Genomic DNA, 24,701 nt, shown 5'->3' with positions numbered 1-24,701 from the left:
TCAAATCAAAATCAAGCTGAAACTAAGAATTTAATTTAAAACTGTAAATGTGCATTGGAACCTAAAACTTAATAAAATCTCAAACTACGAATAAAATGAAAAAAAAAAAAAAAAAAAATTCTAATGAAGTCTGTAATGCTACTAATATTATGGGTTTATTTAACAAAAAAAAAGACAATTACAGAAAAGAACAATGAACTTGCTATTATAATAAGATTCACTAAGATGTTGGATAAAATATATTAACACTTGAATCCTTAAAGTCAGAATTAATAAGTCTTTTGTATTCAAAACCACATGTAATATATGCAAAGAGACATTTATTCCTTCAAATCTCCATGACCCATGTACAACTATATTTATTTACCAACTGTTTAAAGTTCCTCTCAGTCTGCTGTTGCCTCAGGGATCCTGGGACTAATAGATAGGTCAATGGAATATATATTCACATGAATATGATCAATATTCATCTTCAATATCCACAACATATTTGACCTAAAACCAGTCATTAGTTTGACATGGAACAAAGCTTTGGCTTGGGGGGGAAATATGACTTGACGGTGATGTGAGACAAAAAGGGTCATGGGGTCATAGAAATAACAACCTACCGCCAGAGGGAAGTGAACTCTGCTAAGCTAATATTCTGATACACTCAGTTGACTGTGACTGTACTTGGTTGGGAGACTAGGCAAACTGTAGTGGGTCCAATGTGCTGGACAAGGAGGAGCAGATATAATCCTTGACTTGACTTGTCTACTTTTTCTTGGACACAGGAATGGGTATAACAGACTGGGCCAGGTACAGGTTGAATATCATTGTAAACACTGGCACTAATTGGTCAGCACATAGTTTTAGGACTTGCCCACTAATGCTGTCTGGTTGTGCACAGTACACCTTTAGGTCCATTATCTGAAAATAATGTAATGTAGACATGAATTCTATATTCTTACAGACTTTTATTTTAAATTTTGGTCAAGATCAGAAAGTTTACAGAGATGAATACATCAGCCTATATTTTTCATGTCACGGACATAGCTTCAATTAAGTGTAAGAATAAACAGATACATAATTATGCTTTATCACGCAACAGTTAAACAGTTTCCTCTTTTCTTTTAACTTCAAAACTGTTTTCATCTGGTTAAGATGAAAACAGTCACTTATTGTTTGAAGTGCAAGCATAAATATCTGAAATGTCTGTTAACAGCAAAACTGCATCTTCATAAATCTATCTCCATTAAAGTGAAGAAGTTGAACCATCCCTAGTGTTCAGGGTGAAGTGATTTATGTCCACAAGTTCTACTTAAACGTGACTTTGTTGAATCATTATAAAAAATATTATCAGCATAACCAATTTACCAAGTAAATTACTGTATTTTCACTGATGTTAAAGCTAATTATGCTTAGATGAGTCTTCAGCAGTGTGAGTTAGTCATATCAAGTGATATCTGACACATTTACAGTCTTTTTACAATCAAATTCCCTCTTAGTGTTTCCCTGTTGAGCTGTGGTGGAAGAATAGTAACACAAAGACTTTGGCACTAAAAACACTGTAATGTTGAAACATAGAAGACTTGATTTGACTCATTTGGACTGCTGAACCTCCATATTATCTTCAGACCAACTTTGAAATAAATGTTTAAACACAGTCACAGAACAATTGTGAACCTGTTATTTAAGTAACCAGACTTTCTTCTTGTTGTGCATTATATCATTTTGTTCAGTGAGCTCAAACTAAAATACATCAACAAAATACGCTTGCTTTTTAAAAAATATTCTAAAAATGGAGTACTTAAAGCAAGTGCAACTAATGTCAAAACTCAACAGTTGCCATAAAGGGGAAATGAGAATGAAAAGAGGTCAAAGTTATCGCGTTTCACAATACCCATAAATGTCTGGCACTTTCACGTTTATACTGGCATCTGCCCCAATGCAGTTAATCACTGCAACTGACATTTGCAACTCATTGAACTCATTGAAAACACATACTCAATGAGAAATCTACTGTTGAACAGATAAGGCAGAACAATATCTGGACTCTTCACAATATGTCATCCCTCCAGGCACTCTGCTAATAGGAGACTATTGTGTTTCACTTCGCTGAACTGCTGCAGCTTGCACGCTTGGAGTGTTCCAACAGACAGTGTTGTAGCTGTGTTGCAGACCTGTATTTCATAGTTGGACTTTGATAATGGTCATCAATAACAGAATGTTTCATATCATTTCATTATACATTCCATTTATATTCAGTTGAGACAAAATAAGGTTAAAGCAGTGTGTGGTGAAAAATATACAATATATGAGAGCAGCTTTCTTTCTGATGGACGTGTCTGGTTGGGGCTACTTTTGTGTCAGTCACAACAATCCTCACACAGGACTGTGGGTTTTTTTTCTTTATAATTGATTTTATTATATCTGCCCATTAAACCCCTGCTGTCACTGTTCCAAACAAAACCAACGTCTTCAAATGAGCCAAACACACAATAAAACTCCAAACTAACTTTCAGGAGGAAAACTGACAACAAATAAGAAAGATTACAACAGCAAATCTCCATCTGGAAGCAGGTAAAACAATAGGCAGGAGTCCCGGTTTGAAATATCACAGAAAGTGAGCAAGCAAAAATAATCTCTGTGTGTCACGACTCCGCACTGGAGTTCCCTGCCAGAGAGGCTCCCTGCCACATCTAGCACTTTGCACAACAGATCATTTTCACTGCAGCCTCATGTAGGCTGTTTACATTGGCGTCAAAATGAAAAGCCACACGCACTCCTTATCCCATGTGTGCCAGCCCTAAACTCAGCAAGAAGTTAACATCCTGAGAATAACAGGGTTAAAGCAACTCAGAGCTTGGTAAATATACATTTTCATAGGAACACTGTAACACTAAGCATTACGGTCACCGATGGACGCAGATTGCATATTTAACATTGCTTACAATGAGAAAAAAAAAGTTAGCTCATACATGTGCTGCAGCAGCACAGCAGTAATAGATATGTGGTAGATGTAATACATGTGTGATGATGATGTGTTAGCTGAGGTAGAGTAATTAAGGAGCATTAAAAAATACAGAACAGGCTGTTTCCATTATATAATGCTGCAGGTACTGTAAGTTTTACTTTCATTTGTTCAAATATCCATCTCGGATGGGTCTGTCTATACCCCAATATATTGAATGTGAATGCAGTTTAGACAGAACCCATTGAACATTTGTCACTCAAACTATTTCCTCTGTAGAAAACAGTCAGTATCTCCTGTATCAAGTGGGATCGAAATTTCTCCAGTCAAACGATACCTGCATTTGATCCTTATTGTACCCAAATCTAGAAAAAAAAGACTATTTGTATGGTTTTTTCTCACAGCCAATCACTGCAACTGTTCTTTGATTGGCCCACTACTGCAGCAGCTACAACCCATACAGTCTGTGGTGGTGAAGTTGAGCAAAGTATATTTGTGTAAATGTATTGATGGGGAGGAGTGGTGAATTGATTTTAGACATGCTGTAGGTTGCACAATCTGAATGAACTATTATGGCAGATTTTCCTCTGTTTATTACTTATTCACCAAAGGTCACTAAAGTTGAACATCCCACAAAAGCATCCAGTTTTAGCCACGCTAGCAGCATGGCACCAGGTAGATTAGTCAGTCCACAACTTTAGATGTAAACACAAATGTCTCAACAACTATTGAATGGATTGTTACCAAATGTTGAGCAGACATATATTTTCCCCAGAGGATGAATCCTTTTTTTTTTCATTTTGCAAAACTAAAAACAGTTGTTTAGCTTAGTGCTAATTAGCCATATTACAATGTTGACGTTAATGCTGTCTTATTAATGCACCACGTAACAATAACATACCTAACAAGCATGAACAGTTCCTCAAGCCTCTAAAAGATGGTTACCATAATTAAATGACTGGATACTGGACACATGGGGAAAAAGCCAACAAGGTTGATTCAATGAAAAGAACTTAATAAAATGATAAATAAAAAAATTGTCCTCTCACCATCCATCCCATTATTAAAATAACACTGCATGGCATTGTTAGCTAGTCACATGGTAGTTTAAACTTCTTGGTAGCAAATCCTTTTTCCATTAAGATAATATTAAGGTTTAAGTTGGGTACACCGCCTTGAAACATTCTGTAGGTTTTATAGTCTTATGGTCTTTTCCAATGTTAAACCCTGAATTGACAAAAAATATTTTTTTTACCTTAGAGCTACACCTATCAACACCTATGAAGCTCATAATAAAAACAGAAATATAAAAACAACAGAAGTGGAGTTACATGATGGAATACATTTGTTATAGTTTAGCCATCTATCAAGTACTTGTGTGCAACATATCTGGCTGTAGAACTAGAAGAAGTGTTTTACCCCCATTCTCATTAAAATTGTTGATGACATGATAATGATTTTTTGATAGTTCTACTGGTTTATGCCACACATTTGAAATATTTTAAATTATTTAAACTTAACACCAAAACGAAAACACAGGACCATTGTTGCTCAATTCATCCACAATTAATGGAGAATCTGAATTGAATTCATATGAGTCATAGATTGTAAAAATAAGTTTATTTATATTGGACATTTTACAGACACCTGTCACAAAGTGCTTCATGGTCAAACTAAATTAAACAAAGATGAACAAGACATAAAACACACAGGTTAAACACAAGTTGAAACATAAAATATCACATTGGGCAGACACGGCAGCAGGAGATGTGGAAGCACTGATAAGCAGACAGTTAAGCTTTGCATTAAATATACTGATTTCTGGAGGAAATTTGAATGGTTCACACAGACACATTAACACAAGAATATGAGTCAATGTTTGAAGGACTAGGACAGATTAATGGTTACAGTCACACAGTAACAGTCAATGAGGAAGTCCCACATGTAGCTCAAAGTTTGAGGAGAGTACCTTATCCTTTATTATAGATGTTATAAATCAGGAACTGGACAAAATGCTTGATGATGATATTATTGAAGAGGTATATGAAGGATTCCTCTTATTCTACTTACACCTCAGAAAGACACAGAAGAAAGAAGACTATGTGGAGATCTTACAAACAAAGCTGTAATCTCAGAGAGACATCCAGTATCAACCATAGACAGTATACTGCAAGCCATGCAAGGAGCCTAGATGCAAGAGAAAGATTCTGGCAGGTAGAGTTATTCCCAGAGTCCAGACACACACAGAGAGTGTTGCCATTTCAGGAAGGTTCACCTTGGATTGTCAAGTGCACCAAGCTTGTCAGAAAGTGTTGTTTGCTACATGGAACTGGAAGAACTGGAAGAGACTGAGACAGATATTTCAGACATTCCAGGACAGAGTTCTAACCCTAACAAAGACAAATATGTCTTTAGGTTCAACAAAATGGAAAACAAAGCTCTTACCATTGATCATTCAAAGACTAGGATTAGGATTACACCAGTATGACTACATAATAGAACCAATGTGGGGAAATCTAATGTAGCAGATTCACTGTCATGACTTCTCAGTACCTGACACTGGAGGACATTAAAAATGTGATAGCCATATCAAAGATGGGGGACACAACATGGTTTTACCAAAACAACACAAGCACTGAAAAGTCACACATAAGACCCACGAGGAGTGATTGGCACAAAACAGTCTCTGAGGAGCAGATTCTATTGGCCTAGCATGGACTTAGACAATGAAAGACTGATCAGAAACTATTCCATCTGTGTGCTCAACCAGCTGCTGCATGAAGACCAACCTTTCAAACTGCTGCCCAGACCCAGGACTACAGTAGGCCTCACCTATTAGGTCCTATATAGAACAACTACATATTGACTCGGAGTATTACACATTATGCCCAGATGCACTTGTCATAAATGACATATCTACAGATGGCAAAAATACTAGCTCTGTTTGGATATTCTGTGGACATTGTCACAGTTTTTAGGACAGCTGTTTGAATCTTTCTTGACATTAAACACATGCATCCATCATCATATTATCCAACATCCAATAGGAAAGTAGAACAGTTTTACAGATGCCTGAAGAAAGCCTTCATGGCAGCTAAATGTGACGGAAACAAATGGAGAGAGGAACTGCCGAAAATGACGCTTTAGCAGAGTACGCACTAGAAGTTTCATCAGTTCCTGACAATCAGTGTTTTCCAAGAAGCACAGAATGATCAAGAATCCAGCCTGAGTCTGTTCAGGCAAACTGTTAACCTTAGCTTTAAAAAAAAAGAAGAAGATTGATGTCACAGTTTCATTTTGAGACAGGTTTAAAATAAGTTGGTTTATGAATATTGCAATTTGTTTAAGAGAAACATCCAAATATGTTTATGTTTGAGAATGTAAAAAAGAACCAAAACAATATATTTAATGTGTCATAAGGTTGAAGATATTTGATTGAAGTAACAATGACTTTAATTCTAACAACAAGGAGAATGATGAAGTATTGTTGGTTACATCATGATGACTGATGACTGCATTATGTGATTTTAGATGTGGAGCGGGAAAAAGGACTACATTGCAACTGTCATTGTAGATGAACTAGATTTGATCTCCCCATGCACAACAGCAAGTCTTAACAGGTCACACTTATTCACGGTTCACAAAAAAACACACACACAAACACATCAACACACACACACACACACACACACACACACACACACACACACACAGTAGCACTAGCACTCACACAGAAAACAGGAGCAAAGCAGGGACCTTGAACGTATTTGCCAACTTAGATGTACTATCACTGTGCAGTCCTTCAGGTAAGGTCCAAGGACTACAGTCAAGGTCATCACACACACACACACACACACACACACACACACACACACACACACACACACACACACACACACACATATACATACCTACACAACATACACAAATGCTTGGAATTGGAATTCCCAGAGAAACCCCTGTGAGATTACAGGCTGGATTAGATTAGACTCTTTAAGTGAATTTTGAATGATATTTACAATGAGAAACTCCTTTCCTGTGACAACATTATTTTAAAATGATTTGAAAGTGTGTCTAGAATCAAAACAATTGATTTCTATGACACTTAATGAGTATTCTATTTATGTTCATGTACATTTAAATAAGTGACTTTTCCATGTCTGCTCAGTGTATTACAGTCCTAGTGCAGGTTTTTAATCACCACCACAATATGCCAACAACAAATGGTCACAGCAAATCTAAATCATCACCTTCCTCTATCCAAAAATACAGGCAATTTTAACAGACTGCACATGGGTAACTTGTGCTTTTCCAGTTGCACAACAAATAAGGAAAAAATAGGAGGACTCTTTTCTGCCTTGCAGTTTGTGTGTGACCCAGTCATCTCAGTGATGAGATGACACCATCGCTCTGTATCCGCCCTTTGGATCCACCCTAAAAGTAAAGCAGGTATAAAAACCTGCCACATGCTGCATGTCATCACACTGGCTTACACTAAATCACTCACAGGTTGCTTGCACAATTTGCAGTGACAGACAGTGTCACTCTAGGAAAACTCTAGGAATCTGAGGCAGTTAGTTAATCATAGTGTGGTCTGTGTGGAGGAGCAGATCAGTGTTAGAGAGCCTCCTGCTGTGTTGGATCTTTCTCTCATAACCATTATCAACATCATCATCATCACCATGGTCGTAAGTGTTGCTCTGATCTGGGCAGTGCTGGTGGGATTCTGCTGCGTTCTATGGCTCGCTGTGGGGACACGACGCAGGTAAGAGTCAACAGAATACACTATAGAGTAAACAGAAAGTACTGTATGAAGCATTTCTGTTGTAAGCACCTGTATTTTACCTTTACAGCATGCCTATGACATAAAAACATAATAATCACAAAAAACTCCTGATGCACACTAAATTCAACAATGACATAGAGAAGGAAAGCAACAACAACAACAACAACAGTATATATGATGCATGTGGCTGGTTACATAATGACGACACTGCAAATGACAGATGAATGCATGCAGTGTTTGCTGATCAAACAAAAGCTCTTTTAAAGATGACACAGTTTGTTGGTATGCTGCTGGTTGACAAACACTGACAAACACCAGCGTGCTGTCAGTAGTAGCTGCTGCTGTCAAACCATTAGTCAGGACTTGCTGACCATGCATATTCAGAATGAAAATGATTTTTTAAAATAATTATAATGCTTCTGAGTTGGTTTAACACAATTTGAAGCAGATTTTAATATAAATGTATATGTTATGTTCATAATGACATAAAGTTTGGTGTGTAACTATAACAACATCCGTAACTGGTTTGTTATGTTTTGGAGAGGTTATGGTTGTTGGGAGGAACATAGTAACTTCAGGGCTTGTTGACAACATCTGAATGAGATGATTTATGGGTAACATCAAAACCATTTTCCATTAGAAAAAAAAAAAGATGCATTCTGATTTCTTTAATTGGAATGTGTATTTTAATATATCATTTATTATTCTTATTTCTTATTTTGGGATTGTTGGATTCATTTTATGCCATGAGATGCAACCAAAAATGTGGGAGGTCAGCAATTTTAACCTGAGGCTACTAAGCTGCCGCCGATCTTACTCCACAGTCATTTAGTCAGCCCCACTTTGCTGTTTAGAATAGCAAAGCATCACTGTCCCATGAAATTATAATAATACCCTTTTTTCTATAGCAGCAACATTGGTAAAAAAGTCTTTCATGAAAATCAGTCATAAAAAAGCCATAAAAAAACAAACAAAAATAAAGTTAAAAATAATTGGTGTACAGTAGGTTAAGTTAAAAATGATGTGAAATTGCACATAAAAGGGCAATAAAATACCAACCACCAGTTTCCAAACTTAAACGCCTGTTGAACTTTTTGGAAATTATTTTGTGATTTCATTAAAAATGTACATGGTGGAAATACATCTCCAAACTGTAATTGGGAAGTGAAAAAAAGTAAATGCTTCAGTGGGATGGCTCTTGTTCCTATAAATGTGTCAGGAATTGTGCTTTTTACTGATATGTTTTGGTGCATTGTTTGCCTTTAATTGGGAGTTAATAGTGGAGCAGAAAGGAAATAAGAGGAGATAGACAGCTATGATATGCAACAAAGGTCCCAAGTCAGAATCATGGTTTTTCTGGTTATGTGCTGTTACCAGTAATTGTTGATACACCCTTCTGCTACAGAAAATGTATTGACATTCGAATACTGTCCATGTTTTGTATGGTTTTGACATTATATTTTCTGCTGTCCCCTCTATTAATATCCACAGGCAGCCTGGCGAGCCTGAAGTTGAAAATGGCTTCATCCCCTATCTGGGTTGCGCTCTGCAGTTTGGGGCTAACCCTCTCCAGTTCCTGCGCAGTCGTCAGAAGAAGTACGGCCATATCTTCACCTGCAAGATCGCAGGCCAGTACATCCACTTCCTGTGTGACCCCTTCTCTTACCACTCAGTCATCAGACAGGGCAGACACCTGGACTGGAGGAAGTTCCACTTTGCTACATCTGTTAAGGTGAATTTATGTGATTTGTGTTGTATCATTCATATGCTGTTGTGTGTCTTTAGTGTGTGATCTGTGGATTCCTTGATGGTCCTAACCCTTTCCTTCATTCCCTCACCAGGCGTTCGGCCATGATAGCTTTGATCCTCGACATGGCCACACCACAGAAAACCTCCACCAGACCTTTCTGAAGACCCTGCAGGGCGAAGCACTGCCCTCCCTGATAGAGAGCATGATGGGGCACCTCCAGGATGTTATGCTGAGGTCGGACACTCTCAGCCCCAGCAAGGACCGCTGGGAAGTGGATGGCATCTTTGCTTTCTGCTACAAGGTCAGAAAATCAAAAGGATAGTTTGTTCAATTTGAGCATTATGTATTCTGTGAAATTAGTCATATAAATTATTAGTTTTGAATCTAAAGTAACATTTTCAGCATTCCTGACTGTCTTCCATCTGTCATACTGTCCTCCAGGTGATGTTTGAGTCTGGCTACCTGACTCTGTTTGGTAAGGAGTTTGGCGAAGATAAGTCTCAGGCTCGGCAGGCGGCTCAGAAAGCCTTGGTGCTCAATGCTTTAGAGAACTTTAAGGAGTTTGATAAGATCTTCCCAGCGTTGGTGGCTGGCCTTCCCATCCATGTCTTCAAGAGCGCCTACAGTGCAAGAGAGGTTAGTTGGCTTCTTGTTCACACACAGTCATATTACAAGATCCTGTGGTGCTATATTTTCTTACAAGGAACATGAAAAACAGAAACTCATGAATGTATTTGTTTTGCATTTCTTCACATCTAGAACCTGGCAAAGACCATGAATCCTGAAGACCTGTCCAAGAGGGAGAATGTGTCTGATCTGATCTCTATGAGGATCATTCTGAACGATTCCTTATCTACCTTCAATGACTTGAGCAAGGCCAGGACCCACGTGGCACTGCTCTGGGCTTCACAGGCTAACACCCTGCCGGCTACCTTCTGGAGTCTTTTTTATATGATCAGGTATGTTGATACTACCAGTTCTCTTTTTTATTTACTGTGTGGGCTCTCAAGATATGAGACAGAGCTGGTATCTGGGTCATTTCTATGCGATCTGTGACTATGATTTAGTCTGTTAAACAAGTTGAGACTGAATCGTTGACTAAAATTCCGCCGCACAAACATACAGGACTAATCATGCAATTGACCATGTAATCTGGGAGCAAATCAAGAACTTTGCGTGTTTATAGAACAGACATGTTTACAGCTTTAAGCTACACATATTTCATCAATGCCAGAAAGAGGATTAAAAAAAACAACATTTATAGCAGGCCTTAACAGTTGCAAGGACAACTGGGAAAAGTCTCTAACGGTGCTTTTCTGTCTGATTGGCAGTACATTGCTGGCAAATTGCTAACTGAGCCATCCTCGTGTCAGTTGTCAGGTGTTATGAATTATAAGCTTAAGAACACAGCTCTTCGCCTCGGGCTAGGGTGGCAAACGTTACTGGCTGAAAATTAGTCATATTTATTGTGCAATATTTTTACATACATGCCTAAAGCTGTAGGTATATCATGTTGATTCGCGCACCAATAATTAGCTTGGTCTGGCCAGCAGTGCCATGTAACCTCAATATGAGTTCCTTTGCAAAATTAGCTAACATTGGCTAACATAATACCTTCTGTACTGTGCAGCCAGTTGTTGTTACGTCATACTCATACACAGTTTCAGACAGCTGATTGTGGATATCATACATCTTTCTCCCCATGCAGCTGAGGTAGATAGACGATCAGTATCAGTTCCAGTCAGATATGTACAGCATCAGTACATGACGTCTATGCTGCACATCCCTAACAGTGACAGTAACATGTTCCTGTATCTGTCTTCAGGAGTCCAGATGCTCTAAAAGCAGCTCGTGAGGAGGTGCAGAAAATTCTGGAGGATGCGGGTATGACGGTTGACCCCAGTGACCCCTCACTAAACATGACCAGAGATCAGCTGGACAACATGCCTGTTTTGGGTAAGATTAGTAGAAAATAGTTAAAGTTACTACTACAATAAGTACATACTCAGACATAAAACAAGCCACAATAGTTTATGTACAGAATTGTTCACTTGATTTTAAATGTAACCTACTTTTTGAACCTGGTTTGAATAATTTCTGTCCTCTCTCATTACAGACAGTATCATAAATGAAGCCATGCGTCTTTCCAGCGCTTCCATGAACGTGCGTGTTGCCAAGGAGGACTTTTTGCTTCACCTTGATAACCAGGAAGCTTATCGTATAAGGAAGGATGATGTCATTGCCCTGTATCCACCCATGCTGCACTATGATCCAGAGATCTATGACGACCCATATGTAAGAAAAATGATAATGTACAGAATAATACATTGATAGCAACAACAAAAAAGTCAAAGAATACCAATTAAGGTAGATCAAACATTCATCACTTACCCCCCCTCTCCCCTCTTCACCCTGCAGGAGTATAAGTATGACCGGTTCCTAGATGACAAGGGTCAGGAGAAAACTGTCTTCTACCGCGGTGGCCGGCGGCTGCGTTACTTCTGCATGCCCTTTGGCTCTGGGGTCACCAAATGTCCTGGCAGGTTTTTCGCCATCTATGAGATCAAGCAGTTCCTGAGTCTTGTGCTGTCGTACTTCGACATGGAACTTCTGGACCCTGCCACCAAAGTTCCACTTCTTGATCAGTCCCGTGCTGGCCTGGGAATCCTCCAGCCTACATATGATGTGGATTTCAGGTACAAGCTGAAATCGGACCACTAGGTTCTCTGTTTGCCCTGCAGAGTGACTGCTGTACATATTGTACATAGTGTATATTTAACAATGTTCATGTCCAGGCCTTGTTGTATATGTAAATAGACTGAACTGTATATTTTTCATTGCGTATTCTTTAATTTGCTGCTTAAGAACATGTATTATGCACATATGGTTGACATATGTCTGCAATGTATTTCTTAATATTGTTGTGTTGAACACTTCTGTCTCTGTTGGACCAGTCTACAACATTTCAGAGTAAAAGTACAGAGTAGCATCTTCAGTTCCTCTGGAAAGACAGCCCTAAAGCCATATACATTTATTTATTTAACATAATTGGCTTCTTTACAAAAAATCTTGTAGTTACATTATGCCCAACTGTTTTTCAGTAAAAGAGTTTAAGCTAGTTTCTTTATATAAATACATATATTTCTTAGAACTTTTTTAAAATAAAAGCAGTCGGGGCTGAACTCAGCCTTCAGGAATACTGAGATCATTAGTCCACCCTTCTATTTTCTGTCTCTGTATTTCTTAGACAGCATAAAGACAAACCAGTGAACACATGATCTCATCCATTATGCTCTTTGACCACTTTTTTTACTTAGTCATTTCACGTCATTCATTTGTAAGCTATAAATGCTGAGGTAAGCATGACTAAACTCTTTTTTATGAATCGGTCGATTAAATGACTGCAATCGATATCATTTGAATTCACCTTGTAGCAGTGAACCTTGGAGTTTGCTCACTCTGGCTGCCTCCCTTTGAAACAGTGTTGTCGGTTAACTTTTAAACGTCTCAGTGTAGACGTGTCTGATTGTTGGCCGGTGGTGACCTTTCTATCAGTGTACATCTACCCTCTCAGTATCATTATTGCAAAGCAAGCTGCTTCACAATGAGATATGTTGTGGCTGGTTTAATGGTGTGAAGTGCATACGCTTACTGCAGGATAATGCACACAGAGGTACAAACTTTTAAAAAAATGAAGGAATGCTTTTTTGCACATGTCTGTATGATATTTCTGTTGCAGCAGGATAGCTATACTCTAATGAAGCTATTTGAAAAGAGGACTGTTAGCTCTCTTGGCTCTCATACTGTGAATTGCATAATAATCACACACAGCAAATGGATATTGACATTCACTTTAAGAACTTGTCAGCTTCAGTCATAATTTAAAATGTTCTGAAGTGGAAGTTCATCCTGTTATTGGTGTCAGTGATTTCATGTAAAAACACAACTCCATATCAATACTGACATGTCTTCAGCTTCAACGTGACTGTGATTACTACAGTGGTTTGACTGGTTCTGTAAGTGGAGGAAATGTGGTTCCCTGAAAATCTGACGTTAATGCCAAATGCAAGTGTGACCCACGTGCAAGTGTTGACATGTACATGCTGTGCAAACAGATAATAAATCATTACATTTGTACACCTGTCTGTCTGCCGTGTTCTGACATTTCCACTAGTTGAACTCGATACAGCATCAAGGCCTTCTATTCTATGAACTTCAGCACACACACACACACACACACACACACACACACACACACACACACACACACACACACACACACACACACACACACACACACACACACACACACACACACACACACACACACACACACACACACTATATTTTACCTTTTGCATTCAAATCTTTGCTTCCCATTAACTCCTCCAGTTCAGGAAACTCAACTTGTTTCAATATATGATAATAACATTTTCATATCACTCTGACTCAACCAGACAATCTCAATTCATCGTATCTTCATCCTCCCAAACATCTGACAAGAAGAGGTGAATTCTCAGTCAGATACATGAGTCTATACTTTCATTTGATTAAAATGACCTCTTTAATTTCATATCCTCATATTTTTATTGTTTCTAACTCAATGTATGAAACTCACATGATAACAGGAGGTCAGATGTGAGATGTGAAGAAAAATCTCCAGATCAAATCAGTAATCAGTAAGTGGACACTGTATAAAAATTGCATTTATTTATTCATTTATTGTCAAATTAAAAGCTTCATTTAGAACAATGCACTATTACCCTTTGTTTCACTATTTTTGAAACTATAGGCTATTCTGCATAACTCTACACACTAATCACAAAACCTTACACCAAACCAGCAAAACATTACACATCTCTTGCAAAAGCAAACTATTCTTTCAAAACTCTTTAAACTCTTTTAAAAAATGTTTTTTTTGCATCAAAACAGTGACACAAACCATCACTGACAGGATACATGAAGAACACTTTTCTGTGTGCAAGGCAGCCGTGTGTCATACATGTAGTAAACACACATACACACAGGTATCCATATGTTTAAAGTATGGATGTGTATTCTGAACATAAACTATCAGTACAAATAAGGGGGAAAAGTTGATATTTTTTCCTAAAAATGTTCTAACACTCCTCAAACAACAAAAGTGCAGTAAAAGTTAATTAAAATATTTGTTTTAGAAAAAAAAAAAAACGTGAAAAAATGAGGCTAAATCTTATCTTCTTTGTGGGTCTGGCCATTAGACTTCATCCACATCACAGCATAGTGCTTAAGCTCTGATTTGTAAGTGAACTGATTTTAATAAAGGGTTTTCACGTGTGTCAATATGGAAAGGCAATTAGCAGAATAGTGTAGCATGTAGACACCAATGTTACAGTTTTACTAGAAGAGTGTCATTAAATTGCAAACTGAGCGTAAAGCAGTGAGTTGTGTTTACAGTTATGATATATTACAAACTGATATTACAAGCAGAGAATGTGAATTCAGTGTGGCACACTTAGTAAATGCATTGGTTACAAGTGTTAATGGTTTCATAGATGGAGCTTCAAGGATCACTGTACGTGTTGAAACATTCAGAAAATAACTAAGTAACTATTCTCTAATTAAAAGATTAAACTAAATAAAATGTTCATGTTTACATGAATGCATTTTGAAACGCTGTAGAACAGACATTGCACTGACATGTCATGGCCAACGCTGGTGAGAACACAAACATGCAAAACAAATAAAGCACTTTGGATGTTTACATTCTTATCCATAATGCAACACTATCATGGAGGTATCTGACTGGCCTCAACTCTAGCACAACAACAACAACAATCCCAAACATGCAGTCATAAAGAACTATCTCCATCAACAAGAACAAGGAGTCCTGCAGCAGATGGTTTGGCCCCCACAGAGTCCTGATCTCAACATGATGGAGTCAGTCTGGGATTAACATGAAGAGACAGAAGGAGCTGCTGAAATCCACAGAGGAAGAAGAACTGTGGAAACTTCTCCAAGATGCAGGAAGAACAGACCTGCAGAGTACCTGAAACACTGTGTGCAGGTGTACTGAGGAGAACTGCTGCTGCTGCTACTGAACTTTGTATGAAGTTAAGTGATGATTAAAAACTATTCATGGCATTATTTTTTGAAAGTTTCCTCCCTTTATTTTTAGAACCTAACACTGTTGCGCAGTGCTGTATATTATGATTAAATGGAGGGAAACGGAATGCATTGGTGAGGTGAAGCATTGATGTTCACCCACTGAAATGAAGAAAATATACAAAGTCTGTCCTTTTGCAGACCTTTATCTTGACTACATTTTAACATTTGATTACAGAATTATTAGCTATGTTGCTTTTGGTTACTTATTATTCCAGTGTTGTTTATGGTAAACACATGTGCACTTGTCTTACACAGAGGGTGTGTGGCATGATTTTTTTTTTTTTTCCAATTCCAAAGTAGGACACAAAAGGTTCACTTTAACCAAGGTTGACAATCCTGTTTGAGCTGTCACCTCCACGACAACCTGCTGCAGGCTCTGTTCACACCCTGTGTGCTGTTGTTGTTATAACATAATACAATGATATGGCACACGGCTGGGTGTGGCCACAGCTATGACAAAATACACCTGCTGACCTTTTTACCTACAATGCTGCAATCATCTCTCTTCATTACCATATACTCTGCATTGTTTTAACGGCCTACAGGTGACAACAGATATAGGGCCTGATTTACTAAGATCCCAAATAGTGGGTTCTAAATTGCGTGCACAGTGCAATAGATTGCGAGTTTCGTTTGCGTGCGTTTTGCAGGTGATCTACTAAGAATAACTGAGTAAATGAAAACAGGTGTAACAGGGTGGAGACAGCAGTATTTAAATGAGGGTTTTGTGTCTTTATGGAGAGTTTAGACGAGCAGAAAGCTGCAAGCACAAAATGAAATGTGATCAGGTTCTAGTGGAAGAGGTTAACTAATATATTGAGTTATAAAAAAAACTAATATTACCAGAAAAACCAACATATGGAGAGTATTAGTGACAAAGTCAATGCTGTTATTAAAACCACAAATATTCCACTCCAAAATGATTAACACTTATTCTGTCATTGTGACTCCGTCTCCTCGTCTCCATGGTAACAGCTGGTTAATACCTGTCCTTCAAAGGTATTATTTATAGACACAGTTAGCATCAGAAATAATACCTCCAGGTTTGGTAAATCACAATGTGTGTGCTAAATAACATATTTACATTTTCTCCTCCCTGTATTTTGCACACTGGGGTTAAAACGTCTCATATTACATATTCATTATGACAAACGTACTAAATGGACAGAGTGTATTATCTTGCACAGTTGAAAGATGCAAACCTCAGTGCTCTGCGTTAGTAGATCAGCTTGCACATTTTTTGCGGGTGATGTCAAGTTTGCACACGTTTTTATACACGCAGACCTTTAATTAATCAGGTCCATAATGGGGCAGCTGTGGCTACAGCTACATCGAAGATCAGCAGTTTGATTCCCAGCTTCCAGTGTCCTGAACCCTAAATTGATCCTGTCTGCCAACAGTGGGTCAATTTTTGTATGAATGGGTGAATGTGACTTTGGATGGTTTCAGTAACATGGGCCCCACATGTGAAGCCCACATGGGCTGACTGTATGAGCCCCATAAGGGATGTAAGTGGGCTAAGCGGGCATGGGCATAAACAGGGCAAATTGTATGGACCCCATACTGTTTCAGAAACATGGGCCCCAATTTAGATTTTTGAACACTTTGTTTAACAGCTGCAAGTAGTTACTTAACTTTTTTTAAGGTGTGCCAACTTATTTATTTTTACAGTGTGGAATCTTACTATTAACTGTATGTTTTGTTTGCGACTTGCAATCTGTAATACTTTAAGTAGATGGAATGTAGTTTTATTTTGTGCTTGACTTACATCCTATGTATAACAATGCATGCAAAAGTTATTATTATCATCACAATTATTATTTTTAGTAGTAGTAGTAGTAGTAGTAGTAGTAGTAGTAGTAGTATTAGTAGTAGTAGTAGTAGTAGTAGTAGTAGTAGTATTAGTAGTATTAGTAGTAGTAGTAGTAGTATTAGTAGTAGTAGTAGTAGCAGCAGCAGTAGTAGTATTAGTAGTAGTAGTAGTAGTAGTAGTAGTAGTATTAGTAGTAGTAGTAGTAGTAGTAGTAGTAGTAGTAGTAGTAGTATTAGTAGTAGTAGTAGTAGTAGTAGTAGTAGTAGTATTAGTAGTATTAGTAGTAGTAGTAGTAGTATTAGTAGTAGTAGTAGTAGCAACAGCAGTAGTAGTATTAGTAGTAGTAGTAGTAGTAGTAGTAGTAGTATTAGTAGTAGTAGTAGTAGCAGCAGCAGCAGTAGTAGTAGTAGCAGTAGTAGTAGTAGTAGTAGTAGTATTAGTAGTAGTAGTAGTAGCAGCAGCAGTAGTAGTATTAGTAGTAGTAGTAGTAGTAGTAGTAGTAGTATTAGTAGTAGTAGTAGTAGCAGCAGCAGCAGTAGTAGTAGTAGCAGTAGTAAAGTTATAGGAAAAATATAATTAGGATAAAAGGACACATCTGCACTTTTTTAAGTGTCTTAAAGCAGCAGTCAGGTGTTCATATGAACAGTAAAGAGATTGTCCTCTCTGTAATCATTCCTCCTGTTCATACTGACTATTAAAAGATCTCCTTCAATGGAAGTGATGGAGGATAAAATCCACAGTGTGTCCACACAGTCATTTAAAAGTAGATGATCAGCTTCTATTGAGCTTCATCAGTGTGAGTTAGTCATATCAAGTGATATCTGACACATGACACACAGGAGGAATGATTATGTTGAGAAAAACAACAAAAAATGTCAGTGTTAATTTAGGCAAATAGCTATTGTTTTAAGACAGACTTGGAAACCTATGAGCCTGTCCTTTAATAATTGGTGTCACAAAACTTGAAAAAATACAACACATAGGCTATCCCCTTCTGCATGCTGCACATAACAGTCTATGTATAAATGAAACACTGTGTAAGTCAAAGCAGACTTCATATGTGATAAAGAAGGTCAGTGATGTAGTTGAGCTCCAGCATTTGTACAATGGCTAAAATGCAAATGGATCCATTTAGATACTATAGTGTTTTCATAATTTTTCTAACACCAGTTATTAGTATGTACTTTCATTTAACATTACTAGAAATCATATTTACAAAATTAAAATAGAAAAGTCATTTTTTTAATGCATTGGTTGTTGTAACCAGATAGAATAGGACCATGGGTTTGGATTTAATATAAGGAGGGGCATTTTTTTTTAAACTATGGTTATGTGTTTGCATGTGAAGAAATCATGTGAACTAACTCTAACCCTAACCTTAACCCTTACAAGCTTTTCTCAGCTTTAAACAGCATGTCATCCTCATCACAACCGGATATTCATAAGAAAAACAAACACTCCACTCTTGCAGTTGAATCTCACGGCATGAAAAACTAGTTGGTGGAGATTACTTTGTCTTACATTCTGATCCCTAAACCAAGAATAAACTTCCATGCCCATGGAAATGTACAAGCCTTTTATTCATATGCAACTAGAAAGCAAGTTTACAAAATCAATCTTTTGAGTGCAAACTTGGCACAATCACAATCTCTCTTTTTTCTTTTTTAAATCCTAGTTTCTCCTTGCTGTCAGCTTCTGAGCTAAGCTAGGCTAAACACAGATCAATCACAGAACAGTCTTTCCATCTGCACTGTAAAAAAAAAAAAAAAAAAGAGAAAAATTAAAACAACTTGAAATTTCAAGACAATTCACAGCCAGCATGTCCATGTGGGCCCCACATGGGTTAAATGTGGGCTACGCGGGTACTGACAGGGCTTGTGTTTGAACTGGGAAAATTGTGTGGGTCCCACATGGTTTCAGTAACATGGGCCCCACATTTGAAGCCCATGTGAGCTGACTGTATGAACCCCATAAGGGATGTAAGTGGCTAAGCAGGCATGGGCATAAACAGGGCAAATTGTAGGGGCCCCACACTGCCATGTGGACTGGCTGAATGGGCCCCATTTAAGGTCCATTCTGATCCTACTTAGACCCCATTGGGCAAACATATGGGGTCTACATGGGTCTCACCCAGCTGGGCCCCACCTGAAACCCAGCTAGGACCCACTTTGAACCCATTGGGCCACCATGGAAACTGCGGACAAACCCAATTGGGACCCATATTTGCAGCCCAATTGTAACCCTTATGGGGCCCACATGAACATGTTTTTACTGTACTTATAGTTTATGTTTGCAATAGTTTTTTCCACAAAAAAAGTTAAATTATCTTGTTAAACACCTTAAAGTTGCATCTGTATCTTCTCCCTCATTAAAAAGTCCAGAATCTAGCAAAATGCAGTAATATTTCATTTGTAAAGTTTTACTGCTGGATACAAAAAGTCTTCTTCTTAACTCAAAAGTCTATTCCCAGTGTTTGTGCACTGGGCAGTAGGCATAGAGTTTCCACATCACAATTGTGACACATTTCCAAAGTATTTGTTATGTCACAAATCCTGCTCAGAGACCCGCCCAGAAACATTTGCTTTTCACAGAGAAAATTTCCACTTTCTGCAGATCAAACTCACAACAAACACACATACACGGTCGCCCATGAAGTTGGAATAAAATATGTTTTACCTCTTTCCATGAAATGATTGTGAAAATGTGATTTATTCTTGATGGATAAAGTGTATATATTCTCAAAATTGTATTGATCCATCTCATTGCACCTGGTCAAAGGTGATTACTGATGTGTATAAATAGTAAATAAAAAGAGGAATGTGTCTGAAAACTAAATTATTCCAACTTTATGTGCGACCGTGTATATACTGTATCCATTATATATTCCTACATTATAAACGAGCTTCAATACAAATTCAGTTGAATCATTTTGTGCATTGCTGCTAATGGTAACTTTTGCTGTAATACTAACACTCTCACTAACACATTTTAGATTTCCTTTAATTAGAACTCAAGTTCTGTACATGATGAGGGTGCAAGAAGTGTCTAAAGTATGTTTTGCATGATTTTACTGATGATCAGAGAAAAGACCATCAGACTCCTCTGTGTAACTGTAGTTTAGCTTTAGTTTTAGTTTAGTTTATTTTGCACATGTTAAAATGTGTGCAGGGAGAGGCGGAAAACCCCAATGTGCTTAATTAAAGCCTCCACCTTAAAATGTTAAAATGTTAAAATATTACAGAGAATAATATGACCACATATAAGTGAGAGCAAGCAAAAAACAAAAAAAAGCTGACAAATTCTTATTGCAACCGTTGAAATTAAAATGAGTATAAGTGTGTGTGTGTGTGTGTGTGTGTGTGTGTGTGTGTGTGTGTGTGTGCGTGTGTGTGTGTGTGTGTGTGTGTGTGTGCGTGTGCGTGTGTGTGTGTCTAAGTGTGTGCATGTGTTTGTTCATATATAAGTAAATAATAATAAGTTCATCTTAATGAAATGCATGAAGTACATGGGAATAAGCAAAGAGTGAGCCTCATGCTTGAATGCTTCCTTATTTTCCCTTATATATTGCCACAATTTCAGTTTTTACCATAAATGCTGATAATCTACATTCTGAAGGCTTAACAACTTGCCATTGTTATTTATGTCAAAGAATATATGTTTTCAGAGTGTGATTGGCAGCAAGGCAGCAAAAAAAACCCAACTATCCATAACTGTCAGTGTAACGTTTTCACATGACTACAGTCTGCAGAATAAAGCCTGGTAGAAATGTGCTCAAATATGTGGTTCCTCACTTTAGCATTGAGAGTTAAACATTAGTAATCCATTTCCAATGTTTTACAAGGCCAGTAGAGCTGAACTACCTTAACCTTAAGTAACCCTCAATAACCCTGCTCAGCCTGCAGTAACCTCTGCATTAAACAGTGGACTCCACAGTGGACAGGAGGCAATACCACAAACTGATTTAATGAATAGGACAGAGGAGATGAGTGTTGCTGAACACCACAACAACAGCACAGTTAGTCAAGTCAAGGCCACCTCAGCTGATTGTCTGCTCAGGCACGTGTGAGAGGTACTCACTGCAGACTGAAAAACCAGTTCCTGCAAGTCTGAGCATTTGTTTGACTTTGTTGTTTAGGTTGAATGTTGTTACGGTTGTGGTTGGGTTCAGCATGAGGTTTGGGACTTTCCACGTATGTCTGACTGAGTACGCCTCCAGGAAACACTAGGATAATAATATTTATATTGTGTGTACGCGTGATGTGAGTTTACTTGCCAGGACACAGTGCGAACTCGTTCATACAGAATCAGATGGATTGACAGTTTACAGGAGAGGTCTTGGTGGTGTTTCTCTTCAGAAATTTGACTTTAAACTCAGAATTCTTCACTTTCTTAGAATTCCGAGGGGAGAAAAGCCAGAATTATGACTTAAACTCAGAATTTTGAATATATCAGGATTCGGAGAAAAAAAAACCCTCAGAATTATGACTTTAAACTCGTATGTATTAGAATTATGACTTCAAACTCAGAAATTGGACTCGAAAAAGACTTCTTGGAGTTGCATTGGAATGACTGCTTGGTGACATTATTTGTCACTCTGTAGAGTATGTTTTCCATGTTTGTGTGAAAATCAGAATAATTATACGTTACCTCTTGTAATAATAAAGGTATTAAATAGTTCTGTTTGCCCTGGCGGCTGATTAAACCGCTCTGCTCCGATTTTATACTACATACTGACTGTATATAGTACAATGTGAACAATATCTTCATGGATTTTGCCGTTAGTACACAGACATGGACACAATACATGGTTTCATACAAACAGGAACAATGCAATATGTTAATCTTACTGTAACCTCAGAATGTCAGCGCTATCAGAGGTATCTAACAATAACCGTAACATGAGTAAACCTACCAAATAAATCCATGCTCAGAAAACCACAGACTTTGATGTGTGTTTGACTCACTATGTGTTCACACCTGACATTGACACACAACCACAAACAGGTGAAACATATAGGTGTGATGGAGCTTCGCCAGCTATGTCAGAGGTAAAAGTGCAGATATTGATGAATATGAGCCTGCGTATTAAAAAAAAACCTTCGTCACATTGTGTCATTAAGGTCAAAAACGTTGGAGGAAGTCGCTGCCAATAATGTGCTCCGCTATCAAGAGTGTGACACGTTTAATACAACCTTTGTCTCCTGTCACGGTGGGTGTGTGTATCTGTGTATCAGATGGACATAACCGCAGCAGCAGTAAATACCCTCCTCTGACTAAACAGTGTACAACATGCAAACATGGTGTTGAGAAATATGTGATTAACCTGAAAAAACCTCAGATAACCTTCAGATAGTTACAGTCTCACTCTTACCTGAGCAGCTGAGAGCAAAAATGAAAAAAAGGGGAAAAAAGGATTTTATGAAGTAAGGCAATTATACATTATAACACTTTAATAAATGTCCACATCTTTAAAATGAAATGTGCATATAGATGTATATTAGGCTGTTTTTAAGAGGTGTGGGTGATGGTATAAGATTATCTTAGTAACCCACTGTGTGACTCCATGAAATCTCCCTATTTGGCACAGCTCATTTATTAAAGTGTTTATTAATGTACAGTATGTGTCAAGAATTATAACTTTGATAATTACATATTTATATCATAAATGTGTCTTAATATTTTGCCATTCATTATCTATTTATACAGCAGTCTCCATTTATGGGTGACCACAGGATGAAATATAGATGTTTTACAAATGCAGTAATAAACTGTAATTTTTAACCATGCTCCATCCAGCATGTTGAACAAACATGTCAAAGAATGATTGATAATGACCAGAATAAAGTTCGGGTCAGGTCCCACCAGAGAATACCCATGTTACCTAAGATGGACATTATACTACATTTAAAGTCAATGCATAGAGGATATAAGCAGATGTATTCTATGAAGATGTTTGTCATTGTCTGATGCATGTAAGGCGTGGACCGAGCTCGTATTAAACATGCATTAAGCTGAACTCCTGATCTGATTGAATCATTGTCGCAGTTTCGCACTATCATAAACTATAATAATGTGCTAATAACTACATTATACTGTTAGAAACCATTTATTAACTGCTCATATGCTGCTTATAAATGTTAAATAATAGGGAATATGTGTTTCCACCCCCACTTATCACCACTATCTTGGCTCAACATGTCAGGAGTTAGAAGATGGGAAGCCAAATGTTTTTGAAAATGGGGTTTTGGTAAAGCAGTGGGAGTTGTGTTTATTGTTAATAATTGGGTAACATTGAGAAAAATAAAATCAATCAAATGAATCAGTCTTCTAATCGGAAGTTGTGAACTCTAAGTACAGGGACCTCTAATCTCTGCTTTACAGGAATACACAAAAAATAATGAGGATTCAAATAAAACACTACAACTACATCATTTTACAAACAAGACTCAACATGATGGAAAGGGCAGACTGGTACACAGTGATTTGGCTAGTGAGTGATTTGATATGTATTGCGTAGTTGGTATGAGAGATCTAATAAATAGATGATTGTTATCTGAGAAGCAGTGAGTCAAATCAACAGTACAGCAGCTCTTTTGTTCTGAGTTGCTGATTAAAGTTACCAATGATGAAAGCAGCAGAGTTTTAGTAAGTTGAAGGTTTTGCTCCATGCTTGATCTTCTTGAAAAAGGAGTTTGATGTACTGAGGTGAGAAGCTGAAGTCTGGATCTTGAAATGATAAATGAGTTGGCTGGTTCTGGTGTTCCCATGGGTAAAGAGCTCTCTACTAGTCCTGATCATTAACTCATGACTCCAGATTTTGAGGTTTTGTAGATTTTGTAGATTTTATTTGCAACACCAACTGTTTTTTCCTCCTGGTCTTATTCTACTGTGAGCATCAGCAACATCTACTCCTGTTCTCATCCAGCCCTTTGACAGTGGTGAATTGTTCCTGGGCATGCATACTAACGATGGATGGGGGATGAGGTGTCATGGCTAATGAGCAGAACTACTACACCAACATACAGTACAAGAGCTCTGACAGAGTTCACCACACAGTTCAAACAATGCCTCACTGTGGCCATGATATAACCTTTCCATAAAACGCCACAGTCAATGGTTGGTGTATAATCATCAGGGCATAAGTCATGCTGCTCAAAGAGACAGTACACGCTTCACCACACAGCTGATTCACCCGCCATCATCGTCTCTTTGATATCCTAGCCTCTGGCAGCAGATACATGAATAGCATTAC

General features: G+C 37.8%; 1 protein-coding gene across 1 annotated transcript; it reads left to right on the top strand.

Annotated features, from left to right (window-relative positions):
- Window positions 1-7,449: 7,449 nt before the first annotated feature.
- On the top strand, window positions 7,450-13,626 carry LOC133990518 (cytochrome P450 7A1). Its single transcript, XM_062428858.1, has 8 exons — window positions 7,450-7,718; window positions 9,231-9,471; window positions 9,581-9,790; window positions 9,931-10,125; window positions 10,249-10,448; window positions 11,315-11,445; window positions 11,606-11,784; window positions 11,908-13,626. The coding sequence occupies exons 1-8, from the start codon at window positions 7,636-7,638 to the stop codon at window positions 12,208-12,210; spliced, it is 1,542 nt and encodes a 513-aa protein (XP_062284842.1). The 5' UTR covers window positions 7,450-7,635; the 3' UTR covers window positions 12,211-13,626.
- Window positions 13,627-24,701: the final 11,075 nt, after the last annotated feature.

This window comes from Scomber scombrus, chromosome 11 (assembly GCF_963691925.1).
Source record: "Scomber scombrus chromosome 11, fScoSco1.1, whole genome shotgun sequence".
In the NCBI taxonomy this organism is placed as follows: domain Eukaryota; kingdom Metazoa; phylum Chordata; class Actinopteri; order Scombriformes; family Scombridae; genus Scomber; species Scomber scombrus.
This window is presented reverse-complemented; position numbering and strand designations above follow the sequence as displayed.

Bases quoted from the DNA above. Each gene is read 5' to 3' on its own strand.
- LOC133990518 (XM_062428858.1), top strand. From the start codon at position 7,636: ATGGTCGTAAGTGTTGCTCTGATCTGGGCAGTGCTGGTGGGATTCTGC. The intron at 9,791-9,930 runs GTCAGAAAATCA...ACTGTCCTCCAG, and splicing joins TCTTTGCTTTCTGCTACAAG to GTGATGTTTGAGTCTGGCTA. The intron at 10,126-10,248 runs GTTAGTTGGCTT...CTTCACATCTAG, and splicing joins GCGCCTACAGTGCAAGAGAG to AACCTGGCAAAGACCATGAA.